The sequence below is a fragment of the Chionomys nivalis genome, chromosome 20 (genome assembly GCF_950005125.1).
Source record: "Chionomys nivalis chromosome 20, mChiNiv1.1, whole genome shotgun sequence".
Classification (NCBI taxonomy): Eukaryota; Metazoa; Chordata; class Mammalia; order Rodentia; family Cricetidae; genus Chionomys; species Chionomys nivalis.
In genome coordinates, this window is record NC_080105.1 from 45,699,785 (window position 1) to 45,725,260 (window position 25,476).

General features: G+C 49.3%; 1 protein-coding gene across 1 annotated transcript; it reads right to left on the minus strand.

The window, feature by feature from the left end:
- Positions 1–2,106: 2,106 nt before the first annotated feature.
- On the minus strand, positions 2,107–18,102 carry Eif4ebp1 (eukaryotic translation initiation factor 4E binding protein 1). The gene is made up of 3 exons (XM_057752752.1): positions 17,901–18,102; positions 4,771–4,947; positions 2,107–2,981 (listed from the first exon to the last, which is right to left on the minus strand). Exons 1-3 carry the CDS (start codon positions 18,040–18,042, stop codon positions 2,950–2,952), a joined length of 351 nt encoding a protein of 116 aa, XP_057608735.1. The 5' UTR covers positions 18,043–18,102; the 3' UTR covers positions 2,107–2,949.
- Positions 18,103–25,476: the final 7,374 nt, after the last annotated feature.

A 25,476-nucleotide genomic window follows, 5' to 3' on the forward strand; every position in this document is an offset into this window, starting at 1 on the left:
CCACAGGCAGGGTCCACTTTGGTCCAATGAAGAAACATGATCTTGACAAGCTTATCTCAAACCAAGAGTTAGCGCCCAACATTCTGAAGCTCCTCCCTCTTCTTCCTGCGGCGAGGGTCCGTTGCATATAATCGACAGAAAGAGTTCTTAGGTCTTCAATACATGCAGCACCTTCACTTTCTTCCCGATGGGCTCTAAATGAAATAACCTTACCTGAGAGATGTGAGCAGTTCTTTGGTAACACCTGCCAGCAGATGGCAGCACTCAACCAAGTATCAAAGCAATGAAGCCAAACTCTGCTCCCGAGTTTGAAGAACGTGGGACACCTACAACGTAGCTTTCTGTGCCGTGGCCTCTGAACAAGCTGGGGAAGGGTTTGCCTCCGCCTTCACTATTCCTGCTGGGCACATTCCACTTATGGTCCTGTGCTGTGTAAAATTCAGAGGCCCCCGACCTTAGCGGTGTCATTTATTTATTCTTTTTATTGATCTCATTTAGCCCGGGCTGACCACAGATTGCTAAGGAGACTGTGTGGCTCTGAATTTCTGACCCACCCGTTTCCACCTCCAGTCATGCACCACTATGCCCGGTCTATGTAGCGCTGGGGACAAACTAGGCAAGCACTCTACCACGCATGTGCACACACTCTGGCTAAGAAGGGCAGCCTAGTGTCTGATGACAAAGTCTTGCTCTCAGGAAGTGATTTCCTCCCTTCTCATACCCATTGGCCTGCTGACATCTATTTCTCTTCTGGCATCTTCATCAAGCACTGGCAAGCCTCCTCTTCCTACAGTCCATTCTCCACTCACCACCTGGTTGAGCATCATCACTCAAACATGCCAAACTTGTCAGCCCCAGTAATTACTCTGGGGACACTTGTTCTCAGGGACCTTGAACCACAGGCTACTCATGACCTCTTGGGATAAAAACCACTACAAGGGTTAGCTACTCTCTAAGATTCTTAAACCTCAGAACCTTTAGTTCCCAGAATAGCCACAGCCTCCTAGGACTAGCTAACCACAAGTATTGCTTAGTGACAGTTCATATCCATGAAATTTCACAACTTGGGAACACAGGCCATACCTGACAGCTTCTTTGTATTTCTGGTTTGTGGTACCCCTGTCTACAGTTGCCAGGGAGTTCTTCAAATACAAACAGTGGTTCTGATCACGACAGAGGGTGGGCATGCCAAACCGATGGGTTTCTTATGAGAGCATCTCCACAAAACATCATGATTCCAATACATAGAGATGTCAAGATGAACAGACCAGACTCATCTCCCCACCATTTCCCTTCCTTCCTTGAAAACAAGGGCTAGGCTGCAGAGTTTTGACATCACACAGCACCCAGCAACAATTAACCCTGTAGAGCCTGGGTCTTCCTCTGCAGGACACTTTTCAGGGAGGAAAGCTGCTAACTTCCACAGGTTTTATGACTTCTGGTCCTCCAGGGAAGTATGTACTGACCCTGAGAAAATGGGAGAGAACACTGGCTCACCCACACGGGTAAACAAGACCTCCTGTGAGATGTTAGGGGGATGAAATGTTTGCATCAGGAAGCTAACAGATAAGGGATAGGACTTAATCTCTGTCTTAACCTAGCTGAAATTTCCGTTGTTGCCTTTGCTCCCTGGCCTCAAATGCCACACACAGAAGAGACTACACAATCCATGTGCAGTCTTGGGTGCTTCCAAGTGTTGGGTCCTTCCATACACCACCACACGCATTCCAGCATCCTTTGCAAGGGGCAGGAAATCAGCTGGAGAAAAGGCCGGTAAAAGCTCTGGCCACTGAGGCCCACTGGTAACAAACCACTATAATACCAGAACCTACACACGGCATGCTCACCCCTCAGCAGGTCCTGTAGTGAGAGACCTGGCATACCACTCAGTCTGGCTGTCAGGACTCCTAAAAACTGCTCTTCTTCAGGAACTGGTAAATCACATTCACACACGAATGTACCTTATTATCACCCTCACTCATCTTGGCTCCCCGAGACCTTTGAAACATTCAGTACCCACTTCCTCCCATTCTCATTCCCAGCTACACCGTTTCCTCCAAGCCTCCCCCTGCACGGACCACTGATAACCCATCGCATACAATCTGCTCAGGCTACCTTTTTTAATAGGTACATGGTATACTTCAGTAAAATCCGTAAGGCAGAGAGATTATCTCTTCTGCATGCCCCAGCGGGAGCACATACAAACAGATGATTGATTGACAGTACGAGGTGCCCGTGGATCAAAGGCTCCCCCAGTGGCGCAGGCGCAAGGGGAAAGGTGACCACCTAGCTGGACAAAGGTAATAATACTTGCTGCTAAAAACAAGAATCACAGAGTAGCAGGGTTCTAGCCCAGTCCCACAGAGAACGACTTTATCTCCATCCAGACTTCTCAGCAGTAAACAGTAAGGCTGCCCTGCTTACCTAGAGAGCTGGAGTTTGATAAGCACAAGAGATAACGCAAAGAAAAGTTCACCGCAAGCATGGAACAGAGAGTAACTGTGTTATCGCTTCAAGTTGAAAACAGTTCAGACAGGGCCCAACCTTGGGCCTAGGGTAAAGGTGGCTTTTATTTCCTCTCAGGGAAAGAAGTAAAAAGGGTAGCTTTCCCAGGTACCCCAGCCCAAGGAAAGGGTGGGTGTGCTCCAGAGGCTGGGGCTGGAATTGCCAAACGATCATCCTGACAGGTTCCTCTGTGTCCACTTCCTGGCACCGGATGCAGGGTGTGGACAAGAATCATCCCCCTGGAGTAGCAGCTCAATATCATCAGAGGCACAAGGAGGTATGTGCTGGTGTTCACAAAATGGAAGGCGGAGCAGGGGCCGAGCTAGGAGCAGGGCTGGGTCGCCCACACCCAACATCTGCCTGGTGTTAAGGCCTGACTGCTGTGGCTCTCCTTCCAAGGGCCTCAGGGGCCCAGAGGCATCACTCCGTCCTATGGCTGGTCCCTTAAATGTCCATCTCAAACTGTGACTCTTCACCTGTGGAGAGAAAAGACAGAGGGCCAATCAGCAAGAGGCAAATGGAAGCCCTCCAGGCTCAGAGGCCAGGAGTTCATTCCCATAGGTCCAATGGAGGCGTGCATGCTGCCAAAGAAAAACTGACTAGGCTAGGAAACAAGACTTCCTCATAAGGGAGGTGAGGGCGCTGAACTGTCTATAAATTCCATTTACAATACGTGGCCGTGGGCTGGAGCTTTGTTTGTGTCCAGTTAAAGAAAGCTAAAACTATGCACCCCCAGCCTGACACCATATGGGGCTACCTGGCCACTATTTGGGGGTTCAGAGCTAGAGTATCACCAGAAACAATGTTGAAATAATAGCAGCAGGGGCTGCGTCCCAGGCACCCGGCCGCCCGCATGGCTTATGCCCCAAAATAATTACACGGAAACTGTATTCTTTTGATCACTGCCTGGCCCTTTAGTTCCAGCCTCTTATTGGCTAGCTCTTACATATTGATCTAACCCATTTCTAATATTCTGTGTAGTACCACGAACTGGCTTACCAGGAAAGATCTTAACCTGCGTCTGTCTGGAGTGGGAGAATCATGGCGACTCCTAACTCAGCTTCTTTCTCCCAGCATTCTCTTTTGTTTACTCCACCCACCTAAGGTTTGGCCTATCAAATGGGCTAAGGCAGTTTTCTTTATTAGTTAACCAATGAAAGCAACAGATAAAATACAAGAACCACCTCCATCAAAACAAGGAGTAGGGTAAGTTTACCCTGCCAGCAAGGAAAGGATGGCTCTCAGTTCGTCGTGACAATTCCAGGTGAAGCCTAACTTAATTCTCTGCCATCTCTGATTGGAGGTAAAAAAAGTTAAGGTGCAAGACAGTGTGCAACCACCAAGAATCCCTCCATCCTTGAACACAGGGCAGGGAACCACACATGTAACCTGGGAACCTGTCATGCGGCTCTCTGCACGCATTCAAATCCACCTTCCCAGTGCTACCCAGCTCCCTGCCCACCAGGGTAATCAGGAACCACATCCCACAGGGCCAGGGGGGTGTCAGCAGCTCCCCGTGTGAGTCTGGGGTACTGCCTTCAGAGCGGAAAGTCAGAGGTGGTATCCCTCAGACCAAGGGTGCGCAGGCGTGCTTACATAACACCGTCATGGGGACATGCTTCTATAACAGAGAGCTCAGAAGCTCCGGCCAGCCAGTCACTCTGCGTGCTGCCACAAAAACATGTTCACACCCCACATGCGGCTGCCAGGGTGTCTGCTTTGATTACTTTGGGGAGGAGGGGGAAACCAGGAAGGACCTAGCTATATAAATGTCAAAGCTAGAGTAACAATAGGAGGCATTGTCTGCCTGTCTCCATCAATAATCCACTGAAGGGCCAGTCACCGGCCAGGAGGCACCCCGAGTTTATTTCTTATCTTGTAGGCATTTACGTTCCTAGAGGGAACATGCACCGTGTCTTTGATACGTTGTCTCTAGCTCCAAATATACGAAGCGTGGCGCATGTGTGTTGGGGCTTGGCAAGCAGCGACACAGAAAGGCAGGCTGATGTCGGGTGCTGTATAAAGCCACTGCCATTCTCCATCAATTCCTCACTAATTACCCTACCTGATGCATTCACAGCAGCTGCGCACAGGTCCTTGGACCTTTGAAGGGGGCAAGTTAGTGCCAATCAGAGTTCTGCTCCCCACCAGCGCCCCACCCCCTAGGCTCCCCACAGCTCCTTCAGAGAGGGTGGACAGTCGCCATCACCCCCCTTCTCTGAAACTTGACAGACAACGCAGAGCCCAGACAGGCCCAGCACCCACCGCCTGCCCGCTTTTCTTCCGGGCTGTGCAGGTGGCTCTGGCTGACTTGCATGGGAGGCTCATCGCTGGTCGGGCTAGTGACCCCAGGAATGGCTGGCAGGTCCTTCGGGGGTGTTTTGGCCACAGGTGAGTTCCGACACTCCATCAGGAACTTCCGGTCATAGATGATCCTGGTTCCTGGTGGGGAAGGTGTAATAAAGACACTGATAAGGTCACCTGGAGCCCCTTGCCTGTTGTCTTTTCCACTTCCTAGAAGTGTGGCCACAGCAGAGGCAGCAGGTTCTTTTAGACAACCTGGACCAAGGGGGAGTAAAGCTGGCCCTGGGACCTGGCCAACCTGGCCACTGCCCACCCCAACACCACTTGGGGTGCCCCTCCCTCATGGACGGTTCGCTGGCCACCAAGATGTGCCTTTGGTTTCTCAAAGTTCTGAACATCCTATGCCATCTCTACAATCCCTCCACCCAATCGCCCCTCATCTCCCCGTCAGCTGATTCAGCAGATCCCTCAGAAGAGAGTTGGAGTCAGTCATTACACCCTACCCTGCAGAACCCCGGTAGGTGGCTCACCCAGAACAGAAAGACAGTGGGTCACTACCAGCAGCAGAAGACTTATCCCTGCCCAGTCTTTGCAGAAATAGGAAACACTTGACCCACTCCAAAAAGGTCTTAGGCTGAGCCCTTCTCCAAACCCCCACTACATCGACCTGCATTACCCCCATAGGGGCTGATATGAAGGTCACCCCCATTCTACCCAAGCTCCTATCACAAGTTAGTCTTATTCCCCAGTGAGGACCAGTCTCAGTGAACTAGTCTCCAGCAGTAAACCACATCCAGGACCCTTCACCTCCACCCATACAGCTCCCTCCTCATCATATAAGGGAGCATTTCCCAAGGTAAGGGAGCAAGATCACTATGGGTGTGGTGGTTTGAAAACCTATGGCCCCCACAGACCCTTTTGTTTAAATGCTTGGTCCATAAACGGCACTGTTGGAGGAAGTGTGTCACTGTGGGGGCGGGCTTTGAGGTCTCATATGCTCAAGCTACACCCAGTGCTGGACAGTCTCCTTCTGCCTACAGATCAAGATCTAGAACTCTCAGCACCATGTCTGTCTGCACACAGCCGTGTTCTCCACCATGATGATGATGGACTAAACCTCTGAAATAAAGCCAGGCCCAATCTAATGTTTTCCTTTTTAAGAGTTGCCGTGGTCATGTTGTCTCTTCGCAGCAACAGAAACCCTCGCTAAGACAATGGGAGACCCATGAGGTGAGGGTAAGGAATGAACTTATCCTTGGCTTCCTGTGGCCTCAAACACAGCACCATGGCGGCACGGTCTATTTTTAACCCAACAGCACATACCGAACGCTTCCTTTCCAACAAGTCTCGAGTCTTAGGTTCCAAGCCTCCAGCAGACAATGGCATCCAGCTGGAATTTAAAAACTGTCTTTGCATTTCTACTTATAGCTACTTTCTGCAGATGACAAAGAAATCTGGTTTCTCAAACGCAGTAGTGGTATCCGGTTTCTTCGTAACAGAGAGTGTATGTCATAAACTACAATATTATATAATGTGGTACCACATGCAATAAATCAAGAATTGGCAAGATGGCTCAATTGGCAAAGGCACCTACCTGCCAGCAAGCCTGATGACCTGAGTTCAAAACCAGGAATGCACATAGCAGGGGAGAAGCAATGCCCACAAGCTATCTGCTGACCTCCACATGCATGCTGGGTAAACACCCACCCACACCCGCACCCATACCCATACCCACACTCTCACTCCCTCCCTTTCTCCATACACAGATATTTTTTTAATTCAGTGAATTCTGGCTTAGGATTAGTCCAAACACATGCTGTTGCTGTCTTCCCCACTTCTTTAAATGAATGGCTTTCCTGACATGGATGATGGTTTTGTACCGTCTGGAGAATGATACACGAATACTCTTGGTTCTAAGTGATTAAGCACACAGCACACCCAAGTTAAGAATAAATAGTGAGAGAGATGGCTAGACGGACAGATATTAAACCAGTCAAGCATTCAGCAGAAATGGACTTGAAGGCAGCTAGCTGGAGTTCCCAACACAGAGAGTCGGAACCTCATCTGAGGCAGAGTCCCCTCAGGGGAACAAAGAGCAGACAGGAAACATCCAATCGGACGTTAACACCAAGAACACCCAGCAGTAACCGACTAGGGAAGCTGAGGCAGGCAGCTGGAGTTCCCAACTGAGCTCTCTGCAGAGATAAGCTTTCCAGGGTTGAACTTCCCTGCCTTCTCTCCCTCCTTCCCTCCCTCAAGCTTTAACAACACAGCATAAACAGTGACCTTGGTTGGCAGTGGTTCACCACCTAGCCTCTCCCTAGCTGCTCAGCAGCAGTTACACTCTGGTTTGTTTTGCTGTTCTCTTCCCTCCTGTGACACCGCAAGGCCATCTAGACGGCCGCCTTGGAGGACAAGGGCTGCGAGATAAACTGTCTCGGTGTGAAAGGGCAAAGGATGACCCAGCTTCTACTGCCAGCCCATCAGTCAGCTCAGAGGGCGCAGGACAACTGTACCAACACAGTGTGCACCGCAGACGACTATAAAAACAAAGAACAGATAGGAACTAAAAGCGTTGAATACGCTTTACATCCTTCAGTGGGAAACACTCAGCCAAGATACCACGCTTCGTAAGCAAGGTCATCTCAGTATGAAAACTGGTTTTCATCTTTAATAAACAGTCAAATTTTATGTATGTCAAAAAATCTTTAAATAAATTTAAGATTTTATCGGTTAATGTCTGATTAGCGTATCTATCTCATAGACCTACACACCTAGTATGGTATTTAATAAAAAAAAAAAATCACACTAGAAGAGGTTAAGGAAAAGAAGTCCTGATCACAAGGTGTGGTGGTGCTTTCTGAACTCAAGAGGAAGAGGCCAAAAGATCTTTGTGAGTCCAAAGCCAGAACGACCTACGGGCCAAGCTCCAGGACAGCCAGGGCTACAGAGACCCTGTCTCCTAGTATAGGACCCTGGGAAGGCACACCTTTGGGGGTGCCTGTGAGGACACACCAAGAGAGGATTATCTGAGGGTGAGGGAAACCAGCAAAGCCCCAGCATGTCCCTTCTCTCTGCCGCCTGTCTACCCTAAAGACCCGCCTCTGCCACACTCTCCTGCTGCCATGATATTCTGCCCGAGGGCAATGACTGTGGACTGAACTCAGAAATCACAAGCCAAAATAAATATTTCTGTTTTAAGTTTTTCTGTCAGGGATTTGGTCTGTGATGAGAACAGTATAAAAAAAAAAAAAAAAAAACCCTGTAGAGGTGGACAGAGTGTTCGGGCTGTGAGTCAGCTGTGTAGCTGGATACAGAACCTACTGGGTGCTGGGGTGAGAGTTCAAAGTTTAGTGTTGAACTGCGTGGAGCAACATTTTATTTCTGAGTCCTGAAACACAACTGTCTCATTTTACTAGCTCGACTGACTCTGTACGAGCTACCACTTTGTCTACTTGTGCCTCGTTGACCTCTCAAAGACCTTAAATGGGCCTGTTGATACCGTCAGCTTCTGGTGTGGCTTCCAACAGTGGCCCACCCAAGAGAGGCCAGTACACACACTAGCAATCATCTGTCCATAAAGGTTTAAGGTGAGAGCCAACCCTGTTGGCGGAGGTGTGGGTGAATCAACCCTGATGCTATGAGCACGGGAGAACAGTTCCCATTACTGATCTGTCTTGAGGCAGCATAGGTGGGGAAGAGAGGCCCTCCCACACCCCAGCCCATTAATGCCTTAGGCAGGTGGGAGAGCTGACCCTAAGGTCGAGACCAGAACTGGCCCCGCCCAATGAACTAGCCAGGGCAAAACTGGAAAACCCACCCTAGTGGGCAAAGACTGGGCTGACCAACCCTGTAACTATCCAAGCCCAGAACCAGGACTATGTGTTGGCCCACCCCAACACCCAGCCCATCCGTGACTGGCTAGAGCAAAGGACAGGAGGAGAGGGGTGGAGTCAGTCCTGTGGACACAGGGCTGCAGATTCCCACAACACAGAGCGGCAATGGGATGTCCAGGAAGAGTCCCAGTGAGAGCCCAGTATCAATGGTGCAGCAGAGACCAGGGGCCTCAAACTAGATCAATGATTCTTTTCAATAAACGCCTGCGTGTAAACATGTACGCATAAAGGGGTTGACAGTTTATTGCGTGACTCGGTGTGTCACACTGCAGCTTCCATGACGAGATTGTTCCCTTCCTTTTTTTCCCCTTGTTTTCTCTTAAATTTTGTTTGATTTTGGGGTGGAGTGGGAGATGGCTGGGATCAGAAGGTTTGATGTGAAAGACACAGAGGATAAATAAAAAGGATTTAAGGTGACAGACAAGCTGCACCAGCTGCTCAGCCTGTTCACAACAGGACCCAATTTCAAGGTCACAGTGCAAACACAGCAGAAGGAAAGGAAGCAGACTTGAGGGCAGTGTGGTGTGGGACAGGGAATCCTCCATCTCTCTCCAACACACAGAACACAGGAACTATCGTGAATTTAGCATGACTGACAGTCTTTAGGACCATAAATTCCAGGAATGTACAAAATATAAAGTCCTTATTAAAGGCGAGCATGGTTTAGTACCGATGCCACTTTTCCTGGACACACAAGTGAGGAGACATTCCCCGAGGATCTGGTTTTCTCACCTGTCAACCCGGGGTGCTAGGCTGGGCTCAGTGAAGCTATATTTTAAGCACTAGCCATCACCACCTATTTTTAGGAACTCGTTGTTGGCAGGCCCTTAACGTGCAAATCGCATGGGCCTTGGAGGCAGAGGCCCTGAGCTCAAACTAGGAATCACTACCTCAATTTCTGAGTCCCAGATCTTTCTGTATCACAGGAAGAAGATAACAGAAAACTCACACCTCGAACAACAGATGCCAATATCCCTGAGAGCTAGGGTAACAGCTCATCTGCCTTACATGGACAAAGCCCTGGGGGACCGAAAAATAAATAAAAATAAGCCAGACACGGTGGTGCATACTCAAATCCCAGCACTCGGGAGACAGAGGCAGTAGGATCTCTGTGAGTTTGAAGCCAGTCAACAAGTGAGTTTCAAGATAGCCAGGACTATGTAGAGACACCATCTCATAGGTAAACAAATAAATAAATGGCTGGACATTATCCCAGGGCTTGGGAGATATGGGCAGGAGAGCCAGGAGTTCAAGACCAACCTTCACCACACAGCATGTTTGAGGCTGGTCAGGAATACATAATGTCTCTGTCTCTAAAACAAAACAAAACACATAGATAGCCAGCCACCCCCATGCCAATGTTCTCACCCTGGGAACATTAAAGGTCACCAGGCTTTTACACAGGTTTTTAAATCTGTGTCCAGAACAAGATTAGTCGTTCCCTAGACAAGACCTTTGCTTTGAGTCCTTGTCCTTTCCCCTAAGGTTTCCCGCATTCTGCTACTGGAAGTGACTTCTGAAAACTGAGCCTCCCTGCCACCCTTCCCCCCCCCCCCCCCCCCCCGGCATCCCTCACAGGAGCACGGTTTCCCCCTACACAAGACTGCAGGTGTAGGGGAGTACAGGATAGACTTCCTACCACAACTCTCCAGGGAAAGTGTGGGGGTAGGGTTGGGGACTGGGGACTCTTTCCTAGCAGAGGCAGGAAACACCCAATGCCTGTGCTTAGGAAGAAAGCAGCAGCCTAAGTGTCAAATGTTTTGCATGATTTTTAAAAATCACTTTGAACAGAAGTTCTGGACAACCTGGAGACAAATCTAAAGGCACACTTGGGTCTAAGCAGACCACACCTGCGTCCCTCTATCCTCCTCGCCTGTACATCTATAAAGATGAAGTTTCAGTCCCAAAGAACACACAGAAGCTTACATTAATTATAAACTGGCCTATTAGCTCACGCTTATTATTAACTAGTTCTTACAACTTAAATTAACCCATAATTCTTGTCTATCTTTAGCCATGCGGCTTGGTACCTTTTCTCAGTAAGGCATTTTCATATTGTTTCCTCTAGTTCTGACTGGCAATTGTGTCTCTGCCTTTCCTCTTCCCAGAATTCTCTTAGTCTGGTCGCCCCACCTATACTTCCTGCCTGGCCAATCAGCGTTTTATTAAACTAATACGAGTGACAAATCTTTACAATGTACAAGAGCATTAGTCCACGGCACATCTACACATACAAAATAGGTGAGAGGTGCTTATGTATAGGGAGGGCCTTTCTTGCTGGGCAGTCCCTTTTCTTTTTTTATTGTAAATACCAATTCCAGTTCTCCCTCCCTCCCCATCTCCCACTTCCTCCACCTTCTTGGCACCCCACCCCCTCATCCACTCCTCAGACAGGGTGAGGCCTCCCATTGGGAGTCACCAAAGTCTATCTCATCACTTGACGCAGGACCAAGGCCCTCCCCCTGTATCTAGACTGACCAAGGTATCCCTCCATAGGGAATGGGCCAATTCTCCAAAAAGCCAGTTCGTGCACTAGGGATAAATCCTGACCCCACGGTCAGTGTCTCACACACTGCCCAACTGTCACCCACATTCAGAGGGCCTACTTCAGGCTGGGCAGTCTCTTAAGAAGCAGAAGACTTACTAGGGGGAAGTGTTCTATGAAGGGACAGGAAGTGAGGCATGATGATTCATCCCAGCACTTGGGAGGCAGATGCAGAATCAGCAGTGTGACAATGTGATGTCATTCTCCCCTACACAATGTTTTTCCAACGCAAGGTTGGGCTAAAAAAAAAAACTCAGAAAACAAAAACCAAAACACACACAAAAACAGAATCATAATAATAATAATAATAATATTTCTCAGAGATCAGGTATCTAATGAAGCTACCAGAGGGAAATCAGTCAGGGGCAAAGAGCCCCCATTCTTCCTCAGAGGCTCTGACCAGGATAAAGACTTTTACAACAGAATGGTTAAAATTACTCTAAGGTTGGACAAATACCTTCCCCTCTCCTGACCTCTCCCCAAACACTTCAAAATGCACCTGTGCAGAGTGTGGAGGCCACTAGCCATTACCAAGAGAGAGTGCCCCGCACCCCCCCTCTGCCCCCCATCCCCATCCTGTCCCATCCAAATGCTGCTCCAGTGCGAGTGAGTGGGGGCTGTTAGGGACTTTACTGTCTTCCTCCAAGCCCCGGCACGCCCCTCAGAACATGGCATTTGGAGAGGTCTTCATAAGCAGGGTCAATACGAGGCCTTCGGAGTGGATCCTGACCCCGTCTCACTGGAGGAGGTGGAAATCTAGACAGAGACCCACAGATGGAAGACCGGAAGAAGGCAAAAGAGAAGGGGGCCATCTGCAGGCCAAGAAGAGAGGCCTCAGAAGGAAGCAATTTTACTCCCACCTTAGATCTGCAGTTACCAACAGTGAGGAAAGGAGCTTCGCTGCTTACGCCACCTGGATGGCAGGATTTTCATACGGTAGCCATAGCAAGCTAACAGAGACCGGCCAGAGCTTCCCTTTTTCAGTGCCTGGGATTAAACCCAGGGTCTCAGACACACTTGTTCTTCCACTGAGGTACTACTCTAATCCAAACACACATCTTTTTAAGTAGGACGTCTGCTTTGTTCATTTGAGCGTTCTGTGACTGGACCTTATGTGGCCCGGTCTACTCTCCAACTCAGTATGTGGCTGAGGCTGGCTGGCTTAGTTACTTTTCCACCTTTGTGGTAAGACACCATGACGAAGACAACTTACAAAATAAAGCATTTAATGTGAGGCTTACAGTCTGCGACTGTCATCACGGCAGGAAGTATGGCAGCATGGTGCTGTATGAAGCAGAAGCTGGGAGCTTTCACACTTACCTACTAGTGTGAGACAGTAAGAGCTAACTGGGAATGGCATGGCTTTGGAAGCCTCAAAGTCAACCGGCAGTGTGACACACCTCCTCCAACAAGACCACACCTCCTAACCCTTCCCAAACAGTTCCACCAACTAGGGACCACTCATTCAAATACATGAGTCTATGGGGGCCATTCTCATTCAAAGCACCCACACTGGCCTTGAACATCTGATCCACCCATCTCCATCTCCATGAGTACTGGTATCACAGCATGTGACACCAGAGTCAGCTAAGAAACCCGCTTTTAAACCTTCACACTGTATGTTGCCAAACCAAAGCTCTAAACAGACTGTACCTCCTGTATTCTCATCCTGACACAAGTCAATTGCTTGTGCCCAGAAAACCCAGGTCTTGAGTTTTACTGGGAGTGCTGAGCTGGACAGTGAGTATGAGCCCTGTAAATAATGTTCCTAAAACCTAACATTCAGAGGAAGCAAAGGGGGGAGGGGAAAGAGCAGTGTTTGAACACTTGAGAAGTAATGGTGGCCTGACCAGGAATTAAGGTCATCTTCAAATCTGAGGCCATCTTGGCTGAGCTATGAGGCCATCCTGTCTCAAAATAAAAAAGGCCATCCCCTCTTCCTCTTGCCCCCTCTTAGAAGCTGAACTGCCCCCAAGAACACAAAAATACTTTTTGTGTGCCGTGACAAGGCTCCCATACCCTTGCCCTAGGTGGCCTTGCTATTATAAAGGTGTTTACAAATTCAAGCTAAACTAAATGTTTTGGGCCCCAAGAGGGCAATCCCCCCAGCAGCAAGGACTCACACATGTGGATAAGGCCACCTTGGACCTTGAAGCCCAAGGCAATACAGCTGCAGCATGACTCAATGCTATCAAAATCCGTAAAAAGAAGCAAACAGACCAGAGAAGTAAACTGCTGTCTAAGTTACTGAGTTTGGGGCTGGCTTGTTAAAAGTCAATGGCTGCCCAGTACAGCCACCTCCACCCTGGAGACCGAGTGGAAACCCAGGGCTGAGGGGAAAGAACCTAGATGTCCTAAGGGAAATTCTAGGCTTCCTGTCCCGTTCACTTTCATCTTTTCTCCAGTTTAAAGACCTGCCAGGGCATCACACATACCAAGAGAGCACCGCGCCACTAAGCCACACCCAAGCACAACTTGTCACCTTCCGAACACTGGACCTGGCGTTAGATCCCGGGGACATCAGGACTACTCTAGAACATCCGGTCTAACCCCGAACAAGCCTGTCAACAGGCTCCCGGCTATAATTCAGAGAAAGACAGCTGGCCTTGAGAATCACTTCAGACAGTAACGGATTTTTTTTGTTTGTTTGCTTAAACACATGGGGATTCATATACACAAATGAACATTAAGAGAGAAAGAAAGAAAAAAACCTGTCACCCCAAGCAATCCTTTTCACTATTGCTATTCCTTCAAACTCATTCTCGTGAACATCAAATAAAGGTTCATCTGCAAAAAATGTTTCAGTATCTTACACCAATAAATAAAATGAAAACAGCCCACCCTTACCTGCCTTCCTTTACCAAAACCGGTAATAACTTTTGCCATTATGATGGGGGAGAAACAAACTCATCTTTCGAATAATGAACACCTGCCACTTTGGGAGGATATTGGGAAAAAATGCAACCTCTGAAGGCCACTAAAATCTAGAGGCTCACCTAATTAGACTGTCATTTATCAGGGAGAAGAGTCCTCTTTTGGATATCAAGCATGTTCTACAAAACTACAACAGTTTGAGGTCAGCCAAGGAAGGAAGGTAGGAGGGAGACCTAGTCAAAGAATACAAAATGATGATCTCACACTAGGAAACATGAAATAAATCCCACAATTAAATGAGCATATGTCACAGATGTGTGTGCTTGTGTAAGTAAGGATAGTGCTAAGGCTGCTCTTAGCTAAACTCTAGTAAACACTGCAGGGTTAATTATAGTCACGGATGATTACATCCCTGGAATTTACGGCTCTCATAACTGAAAGTCTGTGACCAATATCTAGCTCCCCTCACTCCCAACATAGCCATTCTGTCTTACACTTGATATTCATTCCCCGCACCCCTCCTCCTCCCTTCCTTCTGTGTGATGCTAGACACAGAACTTAACCATCACCGAGTTCACCTCCAACCCTCCAAGCTTTTATTTTTTATTTGGGGGGAGGCTCCTGTGGAAGCCAGAAGAGAGCACCCCTCAAGCTCGAATCACGGTGGTCAGGGGTCCAGGAGCACCCTGTAGGTGCTGAAGGGCGATCCTCCCCAAGAGCAGCAAGCACTTTTTAACCCCTGAGCCCTCTCCTCAGCTCCATGTTTGCACTCTACTTGAGCTAAGTCTTCTGACTAGCTAGCCGTGCTACCCCCAAGTCAGACTATCTTCCTAGTCCAGACCTAGTGTCTGTTCTTGAGCCTCTTAAAAAGCAACAGGGTTCAAGGGGAGTTTGGAGTGCTCTACTCGACCCCCTCAATTCAGTAATATGTTCTGGAACCTAATGTATAATGCTTCCAACACTTTCAAAGGAAGCTCAGATAGGAGCGAGATGAGGACCATTCTTCTACCTCCTTCACTGCCTCTGTAGCCCAGCTCTCTCAGTCTGCCCTCAGTCCTCAACAGGAACTTCTCCCCTCTCCGTGACTAAAGCCTCAGGACATCGAGACACCAGCATCAGTGCCAAGCCCCCTTCCCCTCTTCCCAGCACTACCACAGCTAACAGTTGGCAGTCACTTCAAGGTCAGCTCCCAGACACACACACACACACACACACACACATAACCTGGAACTCACTATGTAGACCAGGCTGGCTTCGAACTCACAGAGCCCCACCTCCCTCTGCCTCCCGAGTGCTGGGATTACAGGCGTGAGCCACTATTTTCGCATGCACCATTTTTGTTGGCTTAACAAAACAATGTCATCACCATCTGCCACCTTAGCCGCTTGCCTGATTAACCTCACCCGGGCACTACTAGGTACAAGCACCCCCAAAAATTTCTGTAGGTTAGAGGTCAAACATCCATTCTGGGAATTCACGAGAAGAGTCAGTTTATGGGATTGTTGACCATCTCAAAGACTAGCAGGTTCACTCCCTTCAGAAATGGCTAAGGTTCTCTGGGTACCTAACTGCAGACCATTGGGTCAGCCAGCAAGGGGTTAATGACCACCTGACCAGGGGCACGGGAAGGGAGATGGCTTGGGCTACCTGCTGTGTCCTGGCCTCAGCTGTAGGGGACTTACTGCAGTATTTCTTCAGGAAGACCTCACACTCCCTGCAAGTCAGTCGCAAGCCAAGACGTGTAGAAAAAGCCTGAGTTCGGGAATGCCTAACTTCATGCCTGGACAGAATCTTCCTTGCCAGGCTCCTGGAGATCGGAAAAGGCAAATAACGTGGACAGGTTTTGCGTGTCCCTTTCCCCTGGAATCCCTGAGTCCTCAAAATGGAATGCAGCCCAATCACAGGTGGAATGGTTAGGCCAATGGCTCAGGCCTGCTTCACGCTTCTCGGCTATATATTCCTATAGATTCGGAGGACACAACAAACCTCAAGGTTTGAACTCTATCTCCCAGCTGGTCCCTGATCTATGTAGGAAAATTCAAAAGTCCGATGAACATGCAAGGAAGAATAGGTCAGAGCCATTAAAAATAGTCCAAAAGGTTGCCCACAGCCAAGGCAGTAAGGAAGCCTGGATGGCCAGATGTACAGCTTTAGTCCCAGGATGGCCAGATGTGGTGGTGTATAGCTTTAGTCCCAACACACTGGAAGGCAGAGCAGATGGAGCTCTGTGTCCTTAGCTAAAGAATAGACCTGTTGGATACGGCAGAAATGAGCAAGGCTTTCCTCAAGCTGCAGCCTGTGTACCCCACAAAACCCTGACAAGCGCCAGCTGGCTTTGGGGACTTCAGTTTGCCAACCGTGACACGTCCCAGTCCACAGTGAGAAGTGGATCTTCCTCACAAACAGTACTGTTGGCTATTGCTACTCAGCTACCCGGTCCGTCCGGAAATAAAAGGGCTCGAGTGTCTGCATAGCTTGTGCTTAACACAAAATTCTGCAAGACAAAGGGTGTAAAGAGCATGAACTAGAATGAACTAGATGGCCAACTCCTGTAAGCAGAGGCCAGAAGCCTGCAGAGAACTTTTCCTTCGGCCATTGTCACCCTCTACCTGGTTGCTACTTCTTGCTGAGTCTAGGAACACACCATGACAATGCATAACGGCACGTGCTCAAGGAGCGGGGCCTTGGTGCAGTGTTTTGAAGACCGAGAGGCACAAACCGGACACTCATCTCCAAGATCCCTTCCTCAGTGACTTGGTTCTGGGATCTGGCTGCGTTCCCTGGTGTAGGGACAGCTGCCTGAGAAAACAGACATGTGGCCTGGCCCCGCCTGGAGTAGCCCAAGGTTCAGCGTAGCGCCAGGAACTCTCCTGTTTTTTAAGTTGTAAGAGGAGAAGCTTGGGGGCGGAGACCAGGAAGGGGAGAAGCGCAAAGTGGGTGGGAGCAGCGCGAGGATGGGAGGGAAGTAGCGAGCCACGAGTATTTCATCATGCAAACGGGCGTATAGGTTTCATCAGCGCCTATACTGGGGCTCCCGGGCAAGCTGGGAATGCCTGGTTCCCGGAGGCCGGCCCCCTCCCACGCCAACTCAGCTTCCTCTTCCTCATCCACGGCCGCTTGGGCGAATTCAGCGCTGTGCCCTCCCCCAAGTACCCGAGGAACGTGTTGTTCTGCACAACCCTGGACGCGGCGCCAGGCCCCTTGCATAGAGACCTCCCTCGGTAAATCGGCTTCGTGCCACAGGTGGCCCAGACGTGCTCCTGGGGCAGGGCGCGCCCTCAACGCCCAGCCTCCATTAAGGAGCGAGTGTCCAACGCCAAACGAGGGTTGCCCCGTGAAGGTTAAAAAGTGTGCGTGCAGACGTTATTTATTCCAAGGGAGATCAACTAAACTTCATCTCCACGCCAGGCCCTTCCCCTGATCCGTGGGCCACCCAGACCCCCAGCCTGTTACACACTAGAACTGTCCTGACACCCAAAGAGGCCGCACTTGAGCACATGGTGATCCTGGCAGAGTGCCTATCTGTGTGCTTGGGGCACTCCGTGGTCTCTCCCAGGGAAAAGCTATCGCGGGCAGTTTGCAGCCCGATCTCCAGACCACGCTCCAGAAGGCAGGCAACCGAGACGGTGACCCTCCTGCCTTCCCGACGCCCCTTGTCCGTTCTGTCCAGCTACGAAACCCCCCGAGCGCCGCCACCCCCGTCGCACGTGCGACTCCGGATCTCCGCGTGTCCTCCAGGTCCCGGAGATCGCCCGGGACCCCCGGCCCGCGCCTACCTCCCGGGGTGGTGCTGAAGAGCGTGCCGCCCGGGGTGGTGCTGTAGTCCCCGGGCGGGAGCTGCACGCCATCGCCGAGGGCTACGCGGCGAGTGGGGATGGCCCGGCTGGGAGTCTGGCTGCAGCTGCTGCCCCCCGACATGTCTCCGACGTGCCTCCCACGACCCTCCAGCAACCCCGCGGCACCTCGGCCCAGCCCTTCTCGTGCCCGGCCCGCCCCTTCCGCCTGGGTTCCACGCCCCCTGAGACTTGCGGTCCGCCGGGCCCCACCCTGCTTCAGCCCGCTGCCTGCAAGCGGTTCCCAGCTGCTGACCTAGGCGACTTCTGCCCTCTCCAATGCTCTCTCCAACCCCACTGTTGGCCCCTTGTGTTCCGTGGTTCCTTCCCGAGGCAGTGGGAAGAACTATATAGGGGTGGCCGTGGAGAAGCTCTCCGTTTTGGTGGCAACGTTCTCAGCGCACTAGACGGCCCGTTCTCTATATTAGAATGTGATCCCTCCATCCCCACCAGGTCCTCCGAGAAAAAAGTAAGGGTGAGCTGATCCTTTGCCCCTCTTAACGTTTCTTTAGCTTTCACTGTGCGGTAGGAGTCAGAGCAGCGGCTGAACAATGCACATTCCTGTCCTTGAAAGGAGTGGTGGATGAGTAAGAGGGAACTAGCCAGCCAGCTGGGAACCGAATATAAATCTGCTTTGGAATGGGCCGGATCGAACCTCCTTAGACAATGGGCTGGGAAGGACTAGAGCTGGTCAAAGACGTTTCTCCAACAGTCCTCGAACTGGCACTTTGTCTGGTAGGGAGGGGAGGGAAAAGTTGAGGAGGACGGTCATGTCTAACAGGATAGAAAATCTGTGTCAATCTCCATATGGTAGGGAATGTCCAAAATCCCAGCACTGGGGAGGCTGAAGCCGTAAGAGGATCACGAGTGACGGCACAGTCCAGGTTACATAGCAAGCAATCAATAACAGCCACAAATAGCAGAAAACTGAAGTTCAGAAAAGGACAGGGTTTGCACAAGAACACACAGCTGATGAATGCCTGTTGAATACATGCCAGTCTTCAATGGGGTCCAAGCTAGCCTGTCTCTCTCCACACAGAGCAAGCCAGGCCACCTTCCTCCTTTTGGGAGGTGCATTTTGAGAGGAGTTTTGCTTTTGCCTGGTTTGTTGCCCTGAAGGCCCTAGATTTCCCGGAACTACAATTCCAGGGAGGGCCTACTTATAAAGCTCGGCATTCAATCTGGGTATGATGCTACACACTTGTCCCAGCAACTGGGAGGCTAAGTCGGAAGGAACTTCTAGCCTCGGCTACACAGCAAGATCCTGTCTCAAACAAGAATGCTTGAGCTGGGCATGGTAGCTCACAGAGTCCTAACACTGGGGTTTCTGAGAGGAGAGTATTACCTCAAAGTTGAGGCCAGGCTTGGTTACAGTGAGTTTTGAGGCATAGCCTGGGCCGGGCAATGTGAGACCCTATCTCAAAAAGTGAAAGAGAGAAATAAGGGGGGGGGGGGCTTGGAATTCAGCACAGTTAGTTGGGAGACAACTTACCTGGCATGTACTAAGTTAAATCACAGAAGAACTGGATGTGGTGACACTTTGTTAGCTTGTAAATCCAGTGCTCAGGAAGTGGAGCTGGGAAGATCAGCCGTTCAAGGCCACCCTCAGTTAAGGGTCTATAGATAAGACCCTGCCTCCACCCCCCATTTTAAAAAAGGAATAGGAAGGAAGGGAGTAGGCTCCGAAGGAACTAAAAGACTGGTGATCTCTAAGCTTGAGACCTCTTGGATCTTTATCAGAAGCCCTATAGTTCCTTGCACAAAGATAGCTACTGTGGTTGTTTGAATAAGAAAATCCCCACAGGCTCATATATATTTGAACGATTAGTACAGGGAGTAGCACTACTTAAAGAAGGATTAGGAGGTGCGGCCTTGTTGGAGTAGGCACAGCCTCATTTGAGGAAATACGTCACGGGGTGAGCTTTGAGATTTCAGAAGCCCAAGTCAGGCCCAGTGTCTCTGTCCCTTGCTGTTGCCTGTGGATCCAGATATAGAACTCTCAGCTACTTCTCCAGCACCATGTCTGCCTGCGTGCTGCCATGCTCCCCACCACAACAATGGACTGAACCTCTGAAACAGTAAGCCAGCCTCAATTAAATGCTTTCTTTTATAAGAGTTGCTGTGGTCATGATGTCTCTGGACAGCAATAAAACACTGGCCAAGACAGCCACTTGTAAGAATAAGGCACTTGGGTATGTTCAGGAGGTAAAGACAATTGCCAACAAGCCTACAACCACAGCGAAGAGGGCCCTAGGTCTGAGGTAAGGGCCGTATCCCAGCCTTAGTAGTTCCGTCAAGTAGCTCTCCAGTCCTTAGTAAACTTCCCTCCTGGGCCTGGTGACCCAAGGACACTGAGCATGGCCATTTCATAGCCTTTTACAAATTCCCTGCTGAATTCTGTTGCTTGCAGACCCATTTGCCTGTGGTGATTTCTGCCTCTTTCAGAGCAGGAACTCATTCATATCATGTCTTTTAATTAAATATAAAAGGATAGAGGGGTTGAGATGGCCAAGCAGATAAAAGTACTTGTTGCCAAATCTAACAACCTGAATTCCATCCCTAGAACCCACACGGTGGAAGGAGAGAAGGAATCCCCACAAAACACCCTCTCCCCTCTACACGAGCACCATAACATGTGTTTACATGTACCCATATGCATACACACAAAATAATTCTGTATAAAAGAAGTTTTAGTGGATGTAAAAGGGCCCAGGCATGGTGGCCGACATGGGTTCTCCCGGTCCTCCGGAGGTCGAAGCAAGAAGATCGGGAGTTTAAGGTCATTCTGGACGGCATAACACAGTTCAGGTGCAGCCTGGGCCATCTGACCCTGTGTGAGAGGGAAATTGGGGGAAAAAGACCCCCTCACAGACATGGTGAAGCCAACACTTCTCACTTCTGATGTGGAAGTGAGAATTTCTCACAAGAGCAAAGCAGTCCTACTGCACAGACTCTCCAGGATCTTTTCTGACACGGCCTCCCTAGAGACAGTGTCAGACCCACCAACTTGGGGATTTCAGATTCCCGTCACGAGAGGAGACTGTGTCCTGTGTGTTTTGAGGTGCTTGGTTATCGGTTGAATTTCCACAACTCTGCTCCTCTGGCTTGAGTAATTCACCACAGCAGTTTTTAGAACTCAGGCAAGAACCTCAGTTACGTTCCCTGGTTTATCATAAGGAATGTTCCAAGTCTGCAGTGAGCAGCCGGACTGGAAGATGCACAGGGCCGGCATGGGAGAAATGTTCCCAGCAGCAATAGTCAGCCGAGAGCCATCAGTGGGAACCAAGCCAGCTGGTATCTTCACCTGGGACATTCCAGTCTCCAGACTGGGGAAAAATCAAGCTCTAGCGCCTCTTTGTCATCTTGTAAAGACACTAATCCCCCAGTAGAACGCCCTGTTGACCTTCACAGTCTATTACTCTCCGAAGGTCATACCTCTCAATATTATCACATTGGGATTTAAGTCTTGAAGACGTGGGTTTGAACATTCAGATCTACAGAGCCTAGAATGGGACCCTTCTCTGGTCCTCTGCCCAGGACCCTGGCACAGCTTCAATGTGACTGCCCCTATCTTCCCTTCATGTCTGACTTACATAGAATCCCTGCATACATACATACATACATACATACATACATACATACATACATCTTATCTAACAGAACCAACACTGTTGGTAATGACACAGATCTCCAAACTAAGGGTAAAGTGTTAATTCCACGAGTTTATAGACAGAAAAGTCATGGGTTCAAATCCACTACCTATGTCTGTGGACTTCACAAATCACTTTGGCAAAACCGGGGTTGCCTGTGTAAACATGGGGCCACAGTGGACTTAGAGGGACTATAAAAAGCTACGCAGAATCCTGTCTTCTGGTTCTCGGGCCTGGACAGCTGCCCAAACTCAGACATCTATCTCTCTTATCTGAAGCATAAAATAAGGCAAAATGAGACATTTATTATGAGTGTGAGTGTCCTGGGGGCCTTGTCCTATTAGAAGAGAGCCTGGTCGGTCTCTATAAATTCTGGGTCGGAGGTTAGCAATTACACATGAGAAAGCCTGGGCATAAATAAAATCGAAAGAAAGGCCTGGGGTGTGGTGGGAAGGGGCTTGGCTGGAAGTCGCTTCTTTGAAGCTACGGTGGAGCGGAGCAGAGCGTGAGAAGTGCAAGAGGAACCCAAGAGGCCACCATCAAAGGAGTGATGCCCCAGGGATGCTTTGTAGCCCCTCAGCTCCTGGACCAGGGCGCCCTCTAGTGCCTTTCTGCTTGCTCTGCATTTTGCTCTCCTTAACCTCTGTCCTAAATAGAACTAGGCTGTCCTTAAACTCATTATGAAGCAGAGAGGATTACCAGGAACTCCTGATCTTCCCGCCTCCTAAGTGTTGGTGGCGTTCAGTTCCCAGGACCCTCAGCATGGCTCACAACCATCCTGAAGTCATTGCAGAGAATCCAACACTCTCTTCTGGCCTTCAAGACACACACATAGTTGCACAAGCATACATGTAGGCAAAGCCCACAAACACATAAAAAATAGAACTTGATAAAATAATAAATAAAATAAAGGCATGTCTTAAACTGACCAGTTGAAAAGGTGTCTAACTTCCCTGTTATCTTTTGCCTTACTTTTTCCTCTCAGCACCCAGCAGTCAGGCTCAACAGCCTCATGGCTGCCTCTTCCTTGGCAGATCTGGTTGCCAAAGCTGCATCCTCCTGCCTGGTGATGCTGAGTTAGTAGCCCTCCCTTCGCCCTCTGCCCTTCCTGGTTTTCACTTTGGCTTAGAAAGGACTTGGGGGAATCTTCCTAAGCAGTCGTTACACAAGGGCAAGCATCTTATTTCTGACAAGTGGGCAGGGACTTGAAGTCAACTGTTATTTAACAAGCTGAACGACGTCCCTTCTTAAGCCACTAGCAGAGCATCCTGAAAGGTGAGAGGCTCCTTCCAGTTCTGCTGACAAAGTCTGTGACCTTGGACCCCACCCACAAGCATCCCTGCCTCCCACGTGAAGAGGGATGCAGGATCTGATAAATGTGGGTTCAGTGTGGGTTTCTCCAGCTGTTACGGTGTTTCCTCAATCGCCTTCCTTGCCTAGGGGCTGTTTCTAGTTGCTCTGATTCCTAGACACCAAGAAGCTGGAAAGGTGCTTCTGCTTACTGCTAATCTACCACCAGCTTCTCCTCAGGGGACTTCCAATTAGTGGATGTCTAATTGGGGGCTTTGCATCTGAGTTCAGGAGAGATATTTGTTGATGATTTTCCTTTCAGTGCTGAGCCGACCCTGTTTGGTAGTAGTGGCCTTGTAGAATGATGAACCGGAAGATATCCTTGTGTACTGGAGGAGCCGCACAAAACTGGTGTCTATTTTCCTTTGCGTATTAGGTAACATTCTCCAGAATTCTCCGGTGTCAAGGTGTGGTGGCTCACACCCGTAACCCTGGGATTTGGGAACAGAAGGAAGAAGATTACTGCAAGTCTGAGTTCAGTTGCTTCTCATGGTGGGTTTCAGGCCAGCCAGGACTACGGAGTGAGTTCCTGTCCCGTTTTAAAACGGAACAGACAGAATTGTCCAGCAGAATCATCAGGGCTGCAAGTTTTCCCTTTGGGGAGAGTATATTGTTTAAATCACAACTGCCTTGTCCACCAACGCTCAAAAAGACTGTGGCCAAGTGACAGGTTTCATACTGCCGTATTTATCGGATCCTGCATCCCTCTTCACGTCCTTCAGTCCTTTAGTCCCAAAGGAACACACAGAGGGCTACATTAATTATAAACTGATTGGCCTAGTATCTCAGGCTTCTTATTAACTCTTTTTTTTCCCAAAAATGTTTATTTATTTATTATGTATACAATATTCTGTCTGTGTGTATGCCTGCAGGCCAGAAGAGGGCACCAGACCCCATTACAGATGGCTGTGAGCCACCATGTGGTTGTTGGGAATTGAACTCAGGACCTTTGGAAGAGCAGGTAATGCTCCTAACCTCTGAGTCATTTCTCCAGTCCCCCTCTTATTAACTCTTATACCTTATATTAGCCCATAATTCTTGTCTGTGTTAGTCACGTGGCTTGGTACCTTTTCTGGTAAGGCAGTCACATCTTACTTCCTCTGAGGGTGGGACATGACTGCAGACTGTGCTTCCCTCTTCCCAGCATTCTCATTGCCCTGGATCTACTTTCTGCCTGGCTACTGGCCAATCAGCATTTTATTAAAAATAATACAAGTGACAGGATAAAAGATCATTGTCCCACAGCACATTCTCTTTGGGTAGATACCTTGCTCAGCCTAGACGTAGTAGGGAGGGCCTTGGACCTTCCTCAAAGCCTTACTTACCCTCTCTGAGGAGTGGATGGGGGGATGGTGTGGTTAGGTGGAGAGAATGGGAGGAGAGGAAGGAGTGGGAACTGGGATTGGTGTGGAAAATGAAAAAAAGACAGTTTGTGTTCTTTTCTTAAAAAGAAAAGAAAAAACTTCTACATACAATAGTAAGGGGGGAAAAGGAGAAGGAAGTCATTAGCATATTTGAATAAATGAAAAATATGTAAATAGTTCTCATTTCTGTAAGCAAGCACAAGGTTGACTTCAGTGATCGCCTCTTCCTATTGTGTTCTCAACATTTCCCTTCTTCTCAGCCCCTGCCAGCAGAAGGAGCAAATAAATCCTCATTGTAATTCTGAAAGAAAGAAAGAAAGAAAGAAAGAAAGAAAGAAAGAAAGAAAGAAAGAAAGATAGATTACCCTGAAAGGATTTCCTTCTGCAGCCTACAGAGGGGACCCAGATACTACAAGTGGCTGAAGAGAACCCCTAGTGCGGAGTAGGAGTTCTCTATCCTAGGTGGTGGGCATGGGACTCAATGCCCATCCTGCTCCGTACAAGGCCAGGGATTCCTTTCTCCCTCCACATTACCCTGGATTCCTTCCTCTGATGCCTTCTTGGGGCTACTACTGGTTATATCGATACAAGAAGCACAGACAGTGAAAAGCTTCTCACCCCCCACCCACTGCCAAGGTAATACAATAGCTGGAGGGGAAGGCGTGTGAGCATGTTGCGTGCATGCATATGTGGGTATGTGTGAACTTGTGTGCATGAGTGTGTGTAAGTGTGGGCTTGTGGAGCTGCTTAAAAGTTGTGCAAGCAATTGTAAATGGTCACTCCTACTAAGATGAGCTGCCTTCGGGTCACCATGAGCACATTAAGTAACCCCTCACCCATGCTCCTGTAAATAACCCAAGAAACTCTTTGGCTCACCAAGGAAACCTTAGGTGGAATCATTTCTGGGTTGTCTTTGGTACCTTGCTTGGGGTTTGCTCATGGCTCCCCAGAAAAAGTCCTTACACACTGGAATGCCCTCCAGTGTCACCATGGCATTGGCCTTGCTCTCTAATCTGAGGTTTGATATATGTGAGTAGAAAGCCAAACCAGGGCAAAACTTAGCCCTAAATGATCAGGGATCGGTCATACAAATCCTCCCAGAAAGAGCAGCTGCCTTGAGTCAGCACGGCATGGGAACTGAGCGGGCCATCTCAT